We start from the raw sequence: 19833 nt of genomic DNA, 5'->3' as shown, positions 1-19833 counted from the left end.
GTGAAAGTCCAGAGGGTTTGGGCAGCTGGTGGGGGGTTTTGTCTGGCTGTTTGCAATTTAAGTGTTTGCTTTTATTACTTGTACAAGGCTGGGGACAGATTTTCTCCCCAAAACTGGATATTTTGGTAAGTCAGAGCAGGGGAGCTGTTTGTGTAAGGGCAGGAGAGGAGGGGCGAGATGAGCATTTTAAGGAGGAGGGTGGTGAGGACGTAATGCATGGCTGATAATCCCATAGGAAGTTGGGCACAGTTGAAATGGGTAAATGTAGCTGAGTGAAAGTGAGACGTATGGGGTGGTCCTTTTTATTAACAGTGTTCTAAAATCTTAATATTCAAGGGAGTCTTTTGGTGGATGGTTTGGGGAGTCTTTTTGGTGACATAAACTGATGAAACTCTCTGTAGATTTTCTTAATATGGGAGTACCCTTGATTGTACACTCCTGCTACCCAGCTCAGACCCTGTTAATGGTCAGCGGTGACTGTAAATGACTCTTCACCCACAGAATTCACTGGGGTGTGGATCAAGCCCCTGGGGAAGAAAAACTATACAGCTAGCAGTATGGTGTGTTTGGTTTTTGGTTTTTTTTATTTCTTTTTTTCCCGGGAACATGTTGCTTTTTTGCTTCTTGCAGTGAAGTGAGTAGTTGATGCCTTCCTCCTGGTAGGGCTGAAGTAATCCTGATGTGGTTGGGAGCAGACCGTATTGCATAGGTACAGTAGGTCTCATAAGGTAACAGGACAGGTATCAGAGGCTACAGTTCTCTCCACCTTGGCGGTACCTAGCAGAGCAGCCTAGCCTGTCTTGAAGAGCATTAATGCATAAAAATATCCTGTATCTTCTTATCCCTCAAATTCAATGAGGAGGAATGTGATAGTGGGAGCCACACTCTCCTGGGAAACCCCACTGCCAAATCTTAAAGCTTCACATGGCTGTAGCAGTGCAGCTCCTTGTCATAAAATGGAGGATTTTATTTGCTTTTATTAAGTAACAGAAGCTTAATTAAGTTTCTCCTGAATGTAATAAAGCGATACAGCTGAATGTAGGTCAGTCCCAAGTAATTGTTACACTGCTTTAGCAGCTGTTTAAATGATGCTCAAGTGTTAAATAAGAATGCTGATTTTTTAAATTTTTTTTTTCTTTTTTAAAGGTACTAAACGGTCTCTTTCTCAGGAGATTGTGAGGTTAACCTTGGCCCTTTGAACCTAATTAATCAATGGCGAGGCTCTCTGAGTGCTGGCTGTGGAATGCTCTTTAATTGCTCACTTGTGCAGTCATTTGTTTTGTTTAACCTGCAGTGGATTAAATTCTGTTATAAAGGTCCTTGCTTCTGTCGTACAACAACTCCAGCCATGCAACAGCAGGCTCTCCGCTCAATTCCTGACCCCCCTGGGGATGTGGGAGGGAGGAAGGGAAGGATGGCTCTCCCCATTCCCCCTCGCCATGCCGCCTGGACCTGCTGTTGTTTTCGTGGGTTTCCCCTATTGCTGTTGGTGAGCTTCCCAGGGCTGCACTCCTGGCAAAGGGAATATCATTAGCTGTTAATATAACCCAAGAATTCTCCAGATATCTCCTTCACTTTCTTTCATTAAATGTGAAACTTCAGAGACAGAAACTTTAATGATTTTCTGTGCGTGTGCGTGTGTAATACTGTATGCTCCGCTGGGACCCCTCTGGCACCCCACGTCTCTGAACAGCTGTCAGGCAGCTCAGATTCTTTTCCAAACTGCCAATCTCCAAAAATATTTCCTCCTCTTATTGAGCATGGAATTTTGCCCGAGTCAGAGGGTCTGCACAAGGTGATGGCAGGATTCAGTGACAAAGTTAAGGCTGCCAAAACATTAGGGCCAGAAATAAGATCTTGTATACCAGTTGTGTGGGGAACCAGGACTGTGAATTTCCAGGCTACAGCAGGACTTTGCTTTCGCTTCCAGCCCCAGTGTATTGTTTTGAGACAGTGTGTTTCTTGTAATGCTTGCCATTAACCTTCAGAAGAAAGCTAGATCATTTTAAGATGTTTCAAAATGGGATGTTAAAATTTATCTTCCTTTTTATTAGATCCACTGCACCAAGGCACCCAGTGGCTTTAGAAATGTAAGTAATGAAAGGCAGAGAACAAATGTGAACTATAGAAATGATTTATGGAGACATCCGATGAATTTATCCTGCATCTTTACCCTTTCATCCATCTCCCTGGACTTCAGCTAGTATGTCTGAGCAGCATCAGTCACGTATTTTAAAGTTGACTTGCCAGAGACATGCTCCATGCGCTGGAATGTGGATTTCCCAGTTTCTGCCCCGCCTAAGGCTCCGGTGCAATCCCAGACGGGAGGGTTTTTTTTTTCCGGTAGAAATATTTGGGTTGGATTACCAAAGTGGTTAGGCACTCTGTGACACAGCCTGCTGTCTGAAAAATGCTTAATAGCCAGCAGCTTCACTGCTCTCCATGAGAACTGAGGAGCCCCAGGCCATGTTCAAACAGCTGGGCCTTCTTGTAGCTCCTCCTACAAGAATGAAGCAATTCGAAAAAATTCAGCTCCAGTGGGAGGCAAAGCCTTTCTGGAAAACTTGGCCTTTGAGTTTAGCTTCCTCAAAGGAAGCTTTCTTACGTACAGAGAGTTTAATTCTGTGAGTACAGCATTAGTCAGGCTCTGTAGTATGAAATAGCTGTTCCTCCACTAAGAAAGTATTCTCCACATCATCACAAAGATGACTTTTTGCAGAAACCCTGTTGCTCTGTTCCTACCAGTTGTTGTCCGACAGATGTTCAGAGGCCATTTTCCTATCACATTTTTTCTCAGGATAGTCTTTTTAGCCAAATCTGGATGTAATTTAACCATATATTTTAAAGGCAGATAAAGTATGTAATGAGCAAATAGTGTCCTTTTTAGGATGGTGACCAGATAGGGCAGGGCAGAAGATGAGCTCCTGGGCGTATAGAGCTGAAAACTGAGATAGATAGATAGATAGATAGATAGATAGAAAGATAGATAGATAGATAGATAGATAGATAGATAGATAGATAGATAGATAGATAGATAGATAGATAGATAGATAAATAGACAGACAGATAGATAGATACAGACAGACAGGCAGGCAGACAGACATATGCTGAAAACTGTCCCAGGAAAGATAAGTGAGGAGGCAGTGGGGTGGTGGGAGGGCAGGGATGAGTGATCCCTGGCTTCGCCAAACTAGTGCTGAGCACAGTGTGAGAAAGCTGTGCTGGAGCTGCTGGACAGATGTTCTCAAAAATGCATCCTTTCATCCCCTCCCATGTTGCTGCGTGCAGCCACGGAAAGTTCAGTGCTATGTTTAGACATTTGAGGAAATTCACAATGGTGGTTTACTGAAATATATCTAAGATTAGGCTCTTTTTTTTTTTCTTTTTTTTTTTCCTTTTTTACTTACCATTTGCTTCTGTATATGCTTTGGCTAGGCAACGCTGGGCTGGGAACCATATGAAGGTTTTGTGATGCTGTGCTTTCTCTTGAGCTTAGAATCAAAGTACAGGCTGCCTTTATTCCAGCTTTGGACTGAAGATCAAAGAGGCAGAATTCGCTATGTTAGAATAAAATAAAATAAAAAAATATCTCTTTTTAATATAAAAAGCATATTTGGTTCATTTCAGGATTATTTTTTGAGGTTTGGTTTTGTTTTGATTATTGTTTGTACTGCTTTAATGCCCGAGACACAGACAGGGTGAAGACTCCTTTGCACAAGGTGGTGTACAAAATCAGGCACCATTTATAGACGCTGTATTAATAGCGTACAACCCTGGCAGGCTCTGTGTTTTACTCACTAGTATTGTCTTTTTGTCTGGACTGATTCAGCCGTGATGTTAAAGGCATAACCTGTAACATGTTGATCCTATGTCGCACTTGTTTGGGAAGCTTTCCCTCCCCCTGAGAGGCTCAGGGGTGATTGCTTCCTTAACTAAAATCTGTAGACCTTTACTTAAAAATCACCTTGGCATCATGCCATGGGTAGGAGTGATGAAGACAGAGGTTGCTCTGGGTTTTAGAGAGTGCTGCATGGATGCTTTCAGTTAACTCCTAAGTTCATCAGGGAGCTGCCCAGCTTTGACCTCCCGTGCTGTTTGGACGTATTAATTTTTGTTTCATTCAGTCATTCAATTATTATGTCAAATTTGAGATGGATTGCAGTACAAATTATTTTGGCCCAAAACCTTTCTTTAACCCTATTTGTAGAGGTGAAAGGCTAACACATTAAACCTACCAGCCCATGAATACAGATTACCTTAGCCCGTTTAGAGACAATATTCTCTAATCTCAGTTTTTGCTTTTGCAGGAATCAGTCAGTGGCTGGGACAGGGACATTGGGTGCTGATGGTAAATGGCAGCACTGCAGTTATTATGGGATGTGTAATTCCTTGTACTTTGAGAAAACATGACAATTAGTGAAGAGGGATGCATTGGAAGTAATACTGGATTTTCCTTTCACAACAGAACAGAGTACCTTTTTTAATTTTTTAAAAAATAATATATTTAAAAGTGTCTGAATGGTCACATTCAGATTTGCTTTTTGCTCAGCCAGTGCTGAGCAGCAGGTTCGTACCTCGCTTTGGTGACCAGCAAATCATCGGCTCCCTGTGCTATGGACTCAGTGGATAGGTAGGTGATGGTAGTCCAAGGGCCTGAGCATGTTTCAGAGCTGTCGTAGAGAAAATAATCCTTTGCCACTTGCTCTGGCTATCCCAGCTCTGGGTAGCTGCATGAAAGAAGAATTAAAAATGGGCTTTAACTCGCATTGACTTGTGCTAAAATGGCAATGAAGATAAAGTAATGTGGAGCGCCAGCTGAAATTCAGCCCAGACCTCCTCTAGCCTTTAATTTGACCTCCTAACCTAAATGAAAAGCCAGATTGTTTTCTGTTCACAGTTACTTTTACTAGTGTTAACTCTGGCTAAACCAACAAGCCATTTACAGGTTGGTTTGTTTTAGGTGTTTACTCTCCTCTCCAGATATCCTGTCAGTGTTTTGTAAAGTGGATTTTTATTAGGGTGCTACAGAAGTTTATGGAGTTGGAAGAAGTAGAGTACCTGTAAAAGGACAGATGTAGTTCTTTAAAAGATGAGCTTTACAGCCTTAAGGCTTGCCTGGTTTGGTTTTCAGCCCTGCAGGCCAGCATCCAATAAAAGACACTAGCCTCCATTGCAAACCTGGCCTTGCTTGTGTCTACAGCTCCTTGGAGTTGGAGCAACACTGTGACTGCTTTAGACATGCTCAGCGCAGATCTCTTTTCCATGCTGACCCAAACCTTTGGTCAAAATATACCCAATGGCTTGGACGGGTCATTCTTTTGGTGTTCTTGTGCTAACGATGAGTGTTTCTTCCACCCGTCTTGCATTCAGGTTCCCTGTCGCTGCAGAGATGCTGTAGCCAGGCATATTAGCACGAGGCACTTGACAGGTTTTCCTGTTGGGGTACACTTTCATTGTCTTTGGGGATTTAATCTCCCCTCCTCACTGTGTTAGTCGCAAAGAGATGGGACAGAAAGAAATCAAAGGAAACTATAAAATGTAAGAATTGTTACATGATGAAGCACAGAGGAAAAAGCTTTCATTGCTTGGGGAGACTCTCCTTTGGAGGGTGATGATGAGCCAGGGCGTCTGGCATCCCTGCTGGTGGGTCCTGCCCCAGACCTCGACTTCCCAAACCGGGGAGTCCCTGGCAGTGGAGCAGATGCACCGTGTGCAGGCGTGCACCAAATTGCCGTTAAATCTGTTAAATCTCGTGAATTTGCTGTTAAATGCTTCTTGTTAAATTTTAAGGGCCTTATCAATGAGTTGAAACAGCATAATTACTTTTTCTTTTTTCCTACATAAAACTGGTATTTAAATTATTTCCAGGACCTGTTTTCCATCTTGCTCCCAGGGTCTCCATAATATATCAAGGTAGTCCCCTCGCTGACCTTTACAGCTCAGATTTGGTTTGGCTCTGCAGGATTTTTCTGCTGTTTGGCTGGCTGGGGTTTTGGTGTGGTTTTGGTGGTTTGTTTTTCTTCAGTTTTGCTTCGCTCAGTATAAAATAATAATCAGAGGAACAAAATGGATTGAGGCTATAGAAAGAGGACTCTTTTTTTCCATCAAACATTGTAAGATTTTACAATAACCATAGCAGTTTAAATGTATCTCGTTGGCATATCTCCACAAAGGCGCTTGGTAAAGCTGCAGTTAGTGCTCTGCCTCTCCATGTATTAGTTTGATCATATAAGAAGCAGCCTATCTGACAGCTCTAGCACCTGGATAGATAATTAAAACCCGTCAATAAAACAACAAAATGCAGTGTGTAGTGGGACTCATCTGTGCTAGCATTAAACACCGCAGATAATTATATCGTAGCAGAGGTTGGAAAGCCAGCTTCTCTGTGCTCTGAAAGATCAATAAAAAGGCCCATTCATAATGAGGAAAATGTTAGAGAAACTGGATTTTCATCTCCCTGTCATTAGATCCCTTGCTTTTAAGGTTTTGCAGAGGCAGAAAAAGATTCTGTTGAGAAATTCTTTGTTTCTAGGAGCTAAACAGGCAGAGGATTTAGCTTTGCTTTTGTGCAATGCATTATTGAAAGCAAATGTGGTGAACCAAAGGCTTTTCTCAGGGCTTGCAGTGCTGTTCTCCCCTCTCCACCCTCCGCTGCCTCCCTTCTCTGCTTGCTTTTTAAAATTTATTTCTTTTTGCCCTTATTTGCAAGCCATCATGTTAACTCCACTTATGAGTAAAATTTCTCTTTGTTTCCTGTTTACTTCCTCCAGGGCATTTGTTTCTTTTCCTTGGTCCTTCCTAACGGGTTGATTTGGAAATATCACATATTGACAGGGGAAAACACACTCCTAGCTGACTTATTTGCTGTGACATCCTCTTTCTTAAAGCAGTCACCCAGAGAGGAGATTTTTGTGTTTCAGAGAAGGAAAGGGATGTCTTGCAGCATTGCCATGTAGGATAATGAATTAAGTCTGTCTCTTCCTGTAAAACCATTAGAAAAGTATATTAGACTTTCAGAAAAAGGCTTAGATATTGATGTCGTGGTGATATTAGCGTACCTAGGCACATGATGGCTGCCTTGTCATTGCAGAAAAAAGTAAAGTTTATGTAAGGTAGGTGTTTCAGTTGAGGGGAGAGGGAAAGATTATCTTTGATTTTTGGTGACTGGTGCTCATGAACGCAGGTGAGCCAGTTTGGTTGGCACATGTGGGCATTAAGAATCCCTTATTATGAGCTGCTGTAGGTGGAGAGTAGCACCAGCTATGAGCAAGGTTTGTTAGCAGTAGCAAAGAATGGGTATGGCAGCTCAGTGCTTTCCGTTGCCTGAAATTTTCCGATCTTTATGGTATTGAAGAGCCTAGCCCTGGACTCTGACAATCTGATTGTGGTTTCAGAGGGAGCAGGCAGGTTCCCCATTTGTAATGGTTTCCAGTATGCCTTGTTCACAGGAGCTCCTGGCCACGGTGTCACAGAAGGCATTGCTCCACTTCAAAAGGGCTTGTCTCTAGAGGATAAGGACCAGGAGAAAGAGGGTGTGTTGGGGATGAAACGGATGTTTGAGACTCTAGGCTTGTTGTGGACCTGTACAGAGATTTCTAGTTGCTCTTCTGGTGTCCCCAGTATGGCAGGTGCCTGCCCCTGTGGTTTTGGCACCCATTTTTCTTCTCTGGAGCAAATGGTCCTCACCTGGAGGGGGAGCTGGAGGACTTACTGGCATTGCACCTGCAATGATTAACACTGAAAAGCTTTTGTTTGGGATTGATCTTTTATTTTGTGCTGCCTTTGCATTTTTGTTCTGGCAAACATATTGCCCCAGACATGTCTAGCCTGATGCTGTTGACATGTCTGTGCTATTAAAGGTTCTGGAAAGGCCTAAAATAAACATCACCTGCCAAACTATTATTTTTTACTTTCTTTCTCTTTTGGGAAATATATCAACAATGTCAGCACTGGAAAAAATCAAAGATGTCAGAGGACGAATAAGTAGCTGTTTATGTCTTAAAGTGTTTCTGCCTCACTATCACAAGACAATCTTTTTACTTAAAAATCATAAAAACATTGCCAGGGAGAAGGAATGGAAGTTTGCTGAAGGGAAATGAAGTTTTGGGGTTGGTTTGTTTCTGGGTTTTGTTTGTTTGGTTTTTTGTTTTAAGTCTGAACCAGAGTTGCAGGCAGAGTTGAGCCCTGCAGCTGATTCTGAACTCAAATGCTTCCTTCGGTCCCACTGCTATAAATGCGAAACAAATGCCACATGAATTATTATTACTGTTTCACATTAAAACTCTTGAAAGTCGTTTCTCACTGGAACTGGGAGAAGGTCTGCAAAAATAGTCTGTGTTTTCTGTTACAGTGTATGTGTTACACTGGATTGACACCTCTCTTCTAGGATAAATATTTTTCCATATCTGAAAACAAAACAGGTACCTTAATAAGTGGGAATAAAGAGTAACTGGAAATAAGTCATAAAGGGCCCCCGCCCCTTATTTTTTTGTGTGTGGGGTTTTTTTGTTTTCTGTTTGTTTGGTTGGTTGTTGTTGTGACTGGGACACTTTTCCCAGAAGGCAATTTTTCCTCTCCAATACTTATACACGAATAACATGAGCTTCTGATTATGAGATGCTGGGTCCTTAAAGGCTGCTGAGTACCTCAGACTGATTTTTAGGAGGGTTTGGGATATTTTCTTTTCCTGAACATACAGAAATGTATGTTGCCATCAGACTCTCAAGTCAGGGTGAAAATGCAGATTTCGGATTGTGCTTTGGTTTCTTATCTCTCTGTTAATCTTGGTAGGCATCTGTGCCTTGGCAAAGCGGGTGTGAGATACTGGCCTTTTAATTTAACACACTTTGCACCAACACAAGCGTTTCTAGAGGAACCCAGGCATTGGCAGGTCATATTTTCCATATCTTGCAAGATGGAAAAGGCAGCAGGCTCTTTGCCTTGCTAGCCTGAATGCTGTGGCAGCACAGTGAGTTATTTCTGGTGAGCTGTGTGGACGCTCTAGGTCCAGAAAAGTGTCCATGAATCCCACCAGCAATTACAGTGGTGGCCTGAGACATGCAGGGTCTCTGAGAAGCAATCTCTATCTTCACGTGCCCACCTTGCGCTTCAGGAAATAACAGGGAGAGAGGAACGATTGCAGGTAGAAATAAGGGCTTCAGGATAAAGCAAGCCAACCCCAAACATCAGGATGACTATAAATTCCTTGTCAGATTTCATGATAAATGGCAATAAGGGGAACTAAAACCACCTGGGGGGCTCCTTTAATTCTTTTGTGTCTCCAGAACTTTTGCCTTAAAATGTTGTACAAACTAATAAAATGGAAGCTGCTTTTTAATAGGCATAAAACTGTCTACCTCGTCCCCCAAATTCAGATTTCTCCCATGGTTCTCTTGTTTACTCGGTGTCAGAGCATAAGGAGAACGAGAAAATACCACAAGAGGTCAGGGGTTGCTTAGGGAGGTTGAGGCATGAGGGCAATGCAGGGGAAGAGAAGTAGTTTCATTAGAAGGAGCTGATGAATCGGTGCTAGAAATAAGGTGCGTGTTAAAAGGTGGTAATAAGAGGTATAGATGGGTGTAAAAAAGGTGACTGTAGTTTTCTGGAGTACAGTTGTGCTAGAGCCCGCGATGCGAACAATTCCTGCCCTGTTGGAGGGGAATCTAGATAGATGCAGAGCTGCTGTTTCTGGTGTAAAGATAAGGGACCTGGATAGTCTTTCTGCGTTTGCCCTACAGAAGGGACAGATTTATACTTGAGCTGATGCAGTGCTGGTTCTCACTGTGAATTGTAACTCCAGTAGTCAGTAAAGGTCTTCCTTCAAGAAATGAGATAAAAAATAAAAGCAAAATAAAAAGAAAGGGGGAGCGGAACCAAGCAAAAAAACCAAAACCAACCAACTAACCAAACGAAACCCCAAGAGATTCTTGTTTCATTGACCAGAAAGGTCAATACCCGGCACTGAGCCTCATGAGTCACAAGAGTTTGGAGCAAGTACTACTAAGACCCAAGTGCCAAGAAATCCCAAGATTCAGTGTATAATCCTGTGATTTACAAAGAAGACCTTATGGCCTAGTTTTCTGGGAATGGAGCAAGGCATGATTACATGGGGGTTTTTCCCCTCCCTTTTCTAGGCTACAGATGTATTTTCTTCTACACATCTCCTTTTCTATGTCACTTCTTGTGTCACCTGGGCCTTTAATCTGTCTGGAAAGAAATATGATAAAACTCAAGGGACCAAGAAGCTGTTCTGAAAGTGGGGAAAAACTGTGAGCAAAAGCACAGCAACCAGAGCTTTAACGATTAGTGGTTTTTACCTCTGTCTCCCCTTAAAATTTTCATAGCCTGATGTCTGACAGTAATAGTTGGTTGAACAGGTATTAAGTTTTTTCTAAGGTTTTTTAGTCCAAATTGCTCTTATCCCTTAAGTGTGCTGGAATGGGAACCTGCACGTTTCACCCTAGGGTGATAAAAGGAAACTCGAAATGCCAAGTGCTGGACATAGTTTTGCTGCCCATATGAAATGAGTGTGAAAAAGAGAGGGCTTTTCTCTGGTTTTGGTGGGATTTTTGTATGAGCCCCTTTTTTGCAAATCGTGTGAGGCACTGACACTGCATAATATCTGAGCTTTTATTGGGGAGTTTTTCATTTGGTTTTCTGTTGTTTCTCCCCCAAGGTGGCACTGACAATTTAATCTCAACTTCCTTCGAAGTTTCCGTGCCTGGTAGGCTCAGTGCTTTGCCATCCCCCAATCCAGGCATGTGCAAGGGGGCTTCAGGGCTTGCTAGAGTTTGGGGGGAAAGCCCATACCAGCACCCTGCCTTCCCTGCTCAACCCTTGTATCATGGTGTTTTTACTCTCTTTGGTGACACCCCAGAAGGCAGCACGCATTTGGGAGGGTTAAAGCTGGTGTTCACAGCCTTTGGCTTCCAAACCAAGTTTTGAAATATTGGTTATGAACCTGGAGCTTTCTAGGTTGCATGTTTTCGCTTCTGGGTTTTGTGTACAAGTTCTTGCATAAAAAAAGGAACGGTCGCAAGGAAAGGAGATTCAAAGCAACCACTTTCTGACAGACGGAAAGAAAGAAAATATGCAGATGAATCCTAAATGTGTCTGTTCCTCCCCCACTTCCAATTCCTCATAATTTTGGATCCTTACTCATGATTTTGAAATGTCTCTTTGATCTATTGCTCTTATTCTATGTAATGGGGCCAGGGTTGTCCCTACAGCCAGAGGGACTATTGATTAGGCCAGTGCAATTGCTTTTTGAAAGGCACATTGAGCACAGTAAAGGATTTTTGTTGAAAGTGAAGCTTTGGATGATGTTCAAAGCCTCTCCTGGAAAACTGCCCACTTGCATGGTCCAAGCTACCTGTGATATCCCAGCCAAGCCACCTGTCTCTAAGTAGCAAGGGTAAGGACAACAAAGTTATCCTTTTTGTTAATAAAATTGTTTTTCTGTGTATATGATAAAACTAGTCGCTTGCTGTGATAACGGTTGTCTTTCAACTAGAAAGCACGAGAACATCCAAGCCCTCTGGATTATGCAGCAAAACAACCCAATGAGCAAGCGTATCAGGTCTTATTAATCTTTCTATAAAATTAAAGAAATTATAGAGCTTAAGGCAGTCACTAATGAATCAATTTTAATTTATGGGCTCAAATAAAATCCTCATTAAGGCTGACAAACTATAGCCTCAGGTAAACATGAAGCATTTCCACTGCAAACCTAAATGAGTTTTGCGCTGGATGTCATGGCTTCTGCCAGAAGAGCAGGAGGGTCAGGGGTCCCATGTCACGTCATAGGAGGCAGCATCTTAGAGTAAGTAAATGCTGTGGTCTAGTCCTTAGGGCACTAATTATATTTCTCTCTCCCTCTTTTTTTCCCCTCTTTAAACAAACAAGCAGAGGACTTTTCTCCATAGAACTGCTGTTTGCTAAGGGGTTTTTGCATCCCCAAAATACACAAAAGTTGTACACAAAGGTGCTTGTACCACAAAAGCAGAGCCAAATATGGGTTTCTGCATGTGCATAAATCAGTCACCCATGGTCCTGAATCATATGTGCCACAGGGAAGCACCTCGCAGGGCCCAGCCCGTGTGTGTGTACTTCTAACCTGAAAGATGCTCACTGCAGCAGGCAAGGTCACTTCCTTCTCTGTATGGCAAGATCTTCAGTGAGAGAAACGTTTGCTTTTGGAAAAAATACATCATCTCAGGAGATGCATCTGTGCTGGGCAGAATGGTTGAATAAAACATAGCCATTTATAATTAATGAAGGTGTGTTGGCTGTGTATGAAAAACTACTATTTTGGTTTTTAGACAGCTTATTTGGTGATTTTCTTTTTTTTTTCCACTCAAGTGTTGCTGTTTTTAGTCTTTGATTTGCATTAAACAGCATTACCCAGGACGACTGTTTTTATGGGAACACTTCATAAATATTTTGTAAAATGTATTTGTTATGTCTGCTATAAAATATACAGTGATTATTTTTGCCACAAATGTTGTTGGTTTAGTCTTTGCATTTTGTTTGGTGGGAATGCTGGTATTTAAGGTTAGCTGAGGTCACTGTGATGGAGTTTGGGTTTCAAGAATTAGAGAACCACATACCTGTAATTTTTTTTTTTTTTTAAATCTCCCTCTCAGTTTGGTTTTAAAGAACCTGCTATAAAAACTGCTTGGAGGGGAAGGGGTTGTGCCACCATGCCTCTTTTGTTTTGGCAACAAACTGATTAAGGCATTGGTGTTTGCCATCAGCCTTTGTGTGCACTCTGGTGAGCTTCCCCGGCTGATGCTCTGTGCTGGCTACTGCATCTTCACTCCTGTTGACGCTGGAGGGACCACTCAACCTCTCGACCTGTTCTTCAGTCTGGGCTGTTTTCTAACTCTCTCTTTTTCTTGCTTTTCAGATGCAGTAATCGGACCCAATGTGCAGTTGTCGCTGGCCCTGATGTGTTCCCAGACCCTTGCCCTGGGACGTACAAGTACCTGGAAGTGCAGTATGAGTGTGTCCCTTACAGTATGTATCTTGATATATTTGCATTTGTTTCTTTAGTAGACATCTGATTTATTGTGGAGACTGGGCCAGCCTTGAGCTTGTCTTTTGTTGCCCAAGGGCAGGTAAACGCTTGGTGACAAACCACATGCATCATATGAGACTGAGCTGATAAGATATGAAAAATTGTCCTCTGTGCAAGGTTTGTGCTTAGGTTAAAAATATCCTGATTGTGCCCCATGTTTTCTTTGTTGTACAGTGACATATCAACTGGAAAACACTTGGGATGCCCCATTAGTGAAAGCAGGCCAGAAGAATGAAGCAGTATTGCTAGCTTAAAGCTTCTTTTTTCAGAGTTTTATGCTTGCAATCTTCCAGCAGTGTGATTTGACCAACCTACGTCCATGTAATTGGTGACATTTGATAAGTGCCTTAAATACAGTATAGTATAGCTGAGGATGTAGAAAGCTAATGTTTTGGGAAATTTGATGTTTGATGGTAGAAAACACTAATTTATAAGCTTCCAAAGTTATGAAGGCAAATTGCAGGCAAGCCATTTAGCCTGAATTTTTGAGGGTAGAAAGACGGTCACCTGGGATTACAGCAATATGGGCCGAACAGGGAATGTCAGAGCTACAAAAAGTTAAGCATTCCTCAGAATTTGCTTTCTGTAGAGACTAAATTTGTTAGGTGCAGTTACAGTCCTACTGTCAAAAATGGCATACCTCAAAAAAGAAATAACAACAGTAATCCTGGGAGTGCACTTTTTGTTAGCAGTCATAAAGGGCTGAGCAGTGAATAACAGCACTGTTTCTAGGTTTTCGGTCTGAGTAGGCCAAAGCCCATAACACCTCTCAAAACAATAAAACAGGTGTGGGAATGGACACTTCCTAGCCACAGAGTTGTGCTGAGAGAGCAGCAGGAGACTTCAATTTGCTGAAAACCGGGATTTGGCTTGAGGACTAAGAACACCTTCATCACCTTGGGCACAGGCTGCAGGAGAGCAAACATGGCTGAGAAATGGCAGGCATGCTGTCCGGAGGGGAGGCAAGAACTTACAGCCCCTTGGGTGGTCCCTGTCCCTCATGCAGGAGGTGGCCCCGTGCCTGCTGCTGTGATGTGGAAAGGCTGTGCAGGGTTTTGCTTGTTGTGAAAGCACAAGGTGAGGGATGCAGCTAAGACCTCCTCTCTAGGCAAAGGGGACCCTCTCTGCTGGGGAACTCTGTCTCTCTGCTGGCGGCAGGCTCAGTGTGTCCATATTTGATCCTCCCTCTTCACAAAAATGTGAAGCTTCTAAATGCAGTGATGGAATATTTTTTATGGAGTGAGCCATTAAACCCATGGAAAAAGTGACGTCAGGGGTTTAGGGTCTGCCCTAGTGAGCTTGTACCAAATTACCAGTTTGGAGCTATTCCTCTCTAAATGAGGTCTTTCATTTTATAAACGATGCTGTGCATGGGGAGGGTGAGGGGAAATCGGTTTCTATTTATCATAGCAGGTTGTATTTCCTTGCGATATGTCATTTGCATGAGGTATACCGTTCCCTCCTGAGACTGGGCTGGTAAAGCAATAGTCATTAGCTAGTACCCCTCTGTAGCCTTTGTGGCATATAAAACAAAGAGGAATGGTGGTGCCTTGTGAGAAAGCTAATATGTGAATATTATGCCCTGAGGTGTTAATCGGCCCTATGTACAAGATGTAAAATAACTCTTGTGCGAGGTTGCTCAGTACCAAATGTACAGTAGGGTTGGGTATGTTTTTATGATCTGAATGCGGGGAGGAAAACAATGACAACAAGCCACGTTGCCTTTGAAACCAACTTTGCAAAGCTACTAAAGTAGTTTTGATGGCTGCTTCCTCTGTTTGTTTATGAATCAAATACAATGCCTCTGCGAGTAGAGTTGTGGGGGCGGAAATGAGGGTTGAGCATGTTGTAAAGTAGGATCACATCTCCTGGGCTTGTTGTTCTGCATTGCCTAGGAAATTTTGGGTTAAATCTTCATGCATTTTTATTCAGTGTGGCACCAGGAAAGTTGGTTGTGGTCAGGCAAGATGTGTCCCTTCATCTGCAGATGTGGAGTGGGAAAACTAGGACTCCTTTTCTTCTTCTACCTCAGTCTCTGCCTGGCTTTGCTACTGCCTCCATTTCTTCCCTCTGAAAACTGTCAGCTCAACTTTGCAGATGTTCCGTGCCCCGTGAGTGAAAGCCATCCAAGGTACGAGTAAGGTGTCAGCTCTGGGCAAGGAGGTCAGCAAGGATATGGCTGGACCAAAGCTACACCTGGTACATGAAATCTGTTTCCCCCTTGATGACCTTGGTGATGCCTCTGCCTTTTGGTCCCCTTGGGTTCTTGTCACCAAGCCCACATGCTTCAGCACCTCTAGGCAAATTTAAGCTGTTGCCCAAGTCCTTTCAGGCCAGCTTGCTTAACATTGCTACCCACACCCAGCTGCCTTGTGTGATGCTTCACTGGAGGAGTGGAGTGGGCTCTACGGGTTCCCAGGTGCTGCTCAGTGCTGGGGAAAATCCTTCCTCAGCCACTGACATTTCCTTGGTGACTTCGTGAGCTGAGCCCTTAATGAACAGTGGTGTCTGCCATATGGCCATCTCCTGAAGAAACATAGCAGTTGCATAACAAAGGAATTAATATTTCAGCAGACAATTGTATTTGTGTGCAATTCCATCTTGCTTCGTCTGGTTAGATGGGTTACTTCTTACGGTTTCAAATTATTCCTTCTGGATGGAGAGAGACAGTTTACCCAAGCACTGGCTCAGCAGCAGAGGGGAGCATGTGTGTTTCTCAAGAGCAATGAGTCATCTTTAAGAGATGCTGTTAGGACTGACCTTAGGCGATTATGCTCAGTATAGTGCTAGTGTATACGTTCCCTTGGAGAAAAATTACAGATTTAAAACTCCTTGGGTATCCCACTCCTCTTGTGATTTCATTTATTCATTTATTTATTTATTAACCTTTCCACCACTAACTCATATAACTTTCAAGAGGAAAGCATTCCCCTTCCCTCTCAGGAGGAGGAAAAACAAACCTCTTCTAACTTCAGTAGTGCATATATTTTAAAATTTCTGTTATAATACCTTCCACACTGCATTCCTGTGTGTTCACTAGAGATACCCCTGACAAGGAGAGTTTCATGAGGCTGCAGTAACTCTCAACATGTGGCGAAGACAACAGATGATTCCACAGATCGCCTGGTCCTCTCCTCGTTTTCCTGATCCTGTAGTCAGTTTATGTGATCGCAGATGTTGTCTACAAAAATGGACAGTCATTCTAAGGGCCTTTTTTTGTTGCCCTTTCATAGTCAAAATGAAAAGCGGGTGATTTCAGTAGGTGAAAAGATACCAGGCCTAACATTACAGGCATCGGTGGCATCAGTTGTCCTATTTTTCTGGTATCAGAAAAAGCCACCAAATTATTTTTGTCTTTCTCAAAGCAGACCTTGGCATGTGGTGTTTATTTTTCTGACACCTGCCTTAAATACTGCCACTTTTCTTCCAAAATACTGACATTACTACCCCAGTTTTCTTAAATTGATTTTTTTTTAATCATTACTGATCCAGAGAGCTTTACCATGGTTTTCTATTAAATATGTACTACTACAGACCTGCAGTTTGCCATTAGCAGAGCTGTGGACACATGGCCCGTTGCAGAGAGATGTCTGAAACTGCATTTTAGGCTGCGTTATGCTGCGTGTAATTATCAGAAACCTCAGTTTGTGAGGGTCCCTTTCATTCAGTACTCTGTTGTTTCCTAGTGCATTCCTTCCCTCTCCCCTTCTCCCTTTACAGAACAGTGTTAAATGGGTAATGGGAGCAGCAGTGGTGGAAGTGGTTTTGTGAAGCTAGGTCAACACTCATTGCAGAAGCACTTCAGTATCTTTTTCTGGTGCTTGTACAGTTCTGTTGTCATGGTGCCGGTACATCTAGGAGTGTAATTGTTCTTATTTCACCTTTGTAATGTGCAAAGGGACTTACCATTTTACTGATGAGCCAGTGCGGAAAGCAGATGAGCAATTAATCCAATGCTGTACACAAGACTGGTGACAAGCAAGCAAAAAAAAGAAGTCAAATTTTGCAAGACCAGTGGCCGTGGGAGAGCTGCTGAGCTAGTTGTCATTGTAAGCAGCCAGATTTTCTATTGATAATCTGATAAATCCGAACCAACACATAGGTTTTCCCTATGCAAATATAGCCTCTGTATGCACGTAACACTTAACAGCTCAAAACATCCATGTTTTAGGAGTCCTGCATGTATGACTGAGATGGATGCAGAGAACGAACAACCCACTCAAGGATGATGAGCCTCCTTCCCTTCGCTGTCCCGAGCACACGTGCTCTGTGGGCCACAGCAGCGGCACTGCCCTTGTGGGTGACAAACCAAGTCAGAGCAGGGAGAGATTTTCCAACATATAAGCAACTACCTCCCACTGGCATTGACTGAAATTTAGGGATTGTCTGCATTTAGATTTTAGTTCCGTTTCGAAACAGGTGCGAGTTGAAAGTGTAAAGGTATTTTTGAGTGCTTTTTCTGTTCATTTCTGCCTACAGACAACCATTCAGGCTCCCAAGGATCCAGTGTGGTGTTGGAAAGAAGATTTAGCTAGCTGAGTTGAATTTACTTTCAGGTTATCCTGAGCTCTCAGTTCCCTTAGTTTCTAGGCTTTGGAGTTCACAGAATAACTTGTGCACTGTTGTCCTCAGAAACAGTCTGTTTTTTAATAGATACTTGGCAAATTTAAGGTATAGGGCAGCACAAAGTGGAAAAAAGGTAGGGCTTCAACAAGGACAAGCCCATTGCTGTGTTGATGGCAAGGATGGCAGCAGCAGGAGGAGCGAGATGGGTGCCTCAGGCATGTTATATCTGTCATGGTTTAATCCCAGCTGGCAGCTAAGCCCCACGCAGCCGCTCGCTCACTCCCCCCAGGTGAGATGGGGGAGAGAATCAGAAGGATAAAAGTGAGAAAACTTGTGGGTTGAGATAAAGACAGTTTAATAGGCAAAGCAAAAACTGCACAGGCAAGCAAAGCAAAACAAGGAATTCATTCACTCCTTCCCATGGGCAGGCAGGTGTCAGCCATCTCCAGGAAAGCGGGGCTCCATCACACACAATGGTTACTTGGGGAAACAAAACACCATCACTCTGAATGTCCCCCCTTTCTTTCTTCCTCCCCCAGCTGTGTATGCTGAGCATGACGCCATATGGTGTGGGATGTCCCTTTGGTCAGTTGGGGTCAGCTGTCCCGGCTGTGCCCCCTCCCAGCTCCTTGTGCACCCCCAGCCTGCTCGCTGGTGGGGTGGGGTGAGGGGCAGAGAAGGCCTTGGCTCTGCGTAAGCGCTGCTCAGCAGTAACTAAAATGTCCCTGTGTTATCAATACTGTTTCCAGCACAAATCCAAAACGTATCCCCATACTAGCTACTATGAAGAAAATTAACTCTATCCGAGCCAAAGTCTGCACACATATCCCACTGTAATGATAAATTGCCTCACACCCAGGAAACAAGTCTTCCATCAGCTTTTAATACTGGGGAGATCTATTTAAAGAGCTGTTTCCTGCAATGGAAAAATATTTGTGGCTTCCAAGGAAGGATGAATCGTCCTTCCTTTCCCTTCTTCTGGGCAAATGGGCTAATAAATGTTACAAAGGCAACAAATACCCTTGGTGCTTACAGAGATTTTCCTGCTTCTTTAATGATAACAAGGGGAAGGAAAACAATACTTGAGCATGTTTCATCTTTTCTTTTCTGAAAACTTTTTTCTTTTTAAACATGAAACCTGAAATCACATTTCCCAATTGCTGTCTTGATGGAAGGAAAGGTCATTTCTTTGCTAGAAATATTCCTTTTATTGCTGACAGAGGAGTAGATGGGCTCACATATCAATAAAAGTGAGGGATGGTAAGTGTGATGTGGGAGCAGAATTCGATAAAGTTTTATTGTATCACAAGTGGACTGAAGTGCATTTAAAAACATTAAATGAAGGCTCACCATATCTGCTCCACTGGACCTTAGGGCCAGTGAATAGACAGATAATTGAATAATGACATTTTTAAGAGAATGCAAGCACTAGAAAGCAAACTGATATTTTCATTGCTCTGAGGTTGCTGGTGGAAAGGGGAAGAGGAGGGAGAAGCTGGGAGAAAATTGCAAACTGAAAACAATTTAATGAGACCACTTTTCCCAAAAATATGGTTCTTAATTATTTCTGGAGTGCTGTAAGGCCATTATGTGGCCTCCAGGCTTTCCCTGTGTGCATTCTCCTGCTGCCTTCCCTATTGGTTGAGAAGCAGTGTTTGCCCACTGAGAGCAGTGCTGTGTTTTGATAAACAAATGGACTTGCCGCTTCTCCAGTTTTCTTTCGCTCTGGGTTTTTGTTTTTTTCTTTTCCCAAGAGAACTTGGTCCCCTGGGGCTCACTGGTGAAAATGACAAGCACTCCCAAGGGGCTAAACCTGGCTGTTGGCACTTTGGTCAGTAATGAGTGAATTCCCCCCTGAAGGCAGGCGTCTGTTTTTTTATTTAGTTAAATAAATGACTTGTGTGCATGGGCTAGGAACAATAATTTAAAAACAAAACAAAGCAAACCAAAAAACCAAAACAAACAAAACCCCAAACCCACCAGACCTAACTACACATTATGATTATTTCTGAGCAAAGACTCTTTACTTTGTATCCTGCTGACAAATTGCCTTTCTTCCAAGGCGTACAATTTCCTGGGCATTGCGGCTAAAAAACCCCTTTTTTGTATTCACTGAAATTCCCAGCTTTGCTTGTTGGTTCTTTATCTGTGGAGGCAGAAACGAAGGATGTATTACTTCCCCTACCAGT

At 42.9% G+C, this 19833-nt stretch overlaps 1 protein-coding gene across 8 annotated transcripts in view; it reads left to right on the top strand.

Moving 5' to 3' along the window:
- Positions 1-19833, top strand: part of ADGRL3 (adhesion G protein-coupled receptor L3) — a 517783-nt gene that overhangs the window by 281270 nt on the left and 216680 nt on the right. For all 8 annotated transcript variants that reach the window (XM_064450191.1, XM_064450192.1, XM_064450188.1 and 5 more), the window contains one exon: positions 12908-13017. In XM_064450191.1, coding sequence (XP_064306261.1) covers positions 12908-13017 — 110 coding nt within the window. The remainder of the gene's footprint in view (positions 1-12907; positions 13018-19833) is intronic.

The sequence above is a fragment of the Phalacrocorax carbo genome, chromosome 4 (genome assembly GCF_963921805.1).
Source record: "Phalacrocorax carbo chromosome 4, bPhaCar2.1, whole genome shotgun sequence".
Taxonomy (NCBI): Eukaryota; Metazoa; Chordata; class Aves; order Suliformes; family Phalacrocoracidae; genus Phalacrocorax; species Phalacrocorax carbo.
The sequence above is the reverse complement of the archived record's forward strand: the minus strand, read 5'-3'. Positions and strand labels throughout refer to the sequence as shown.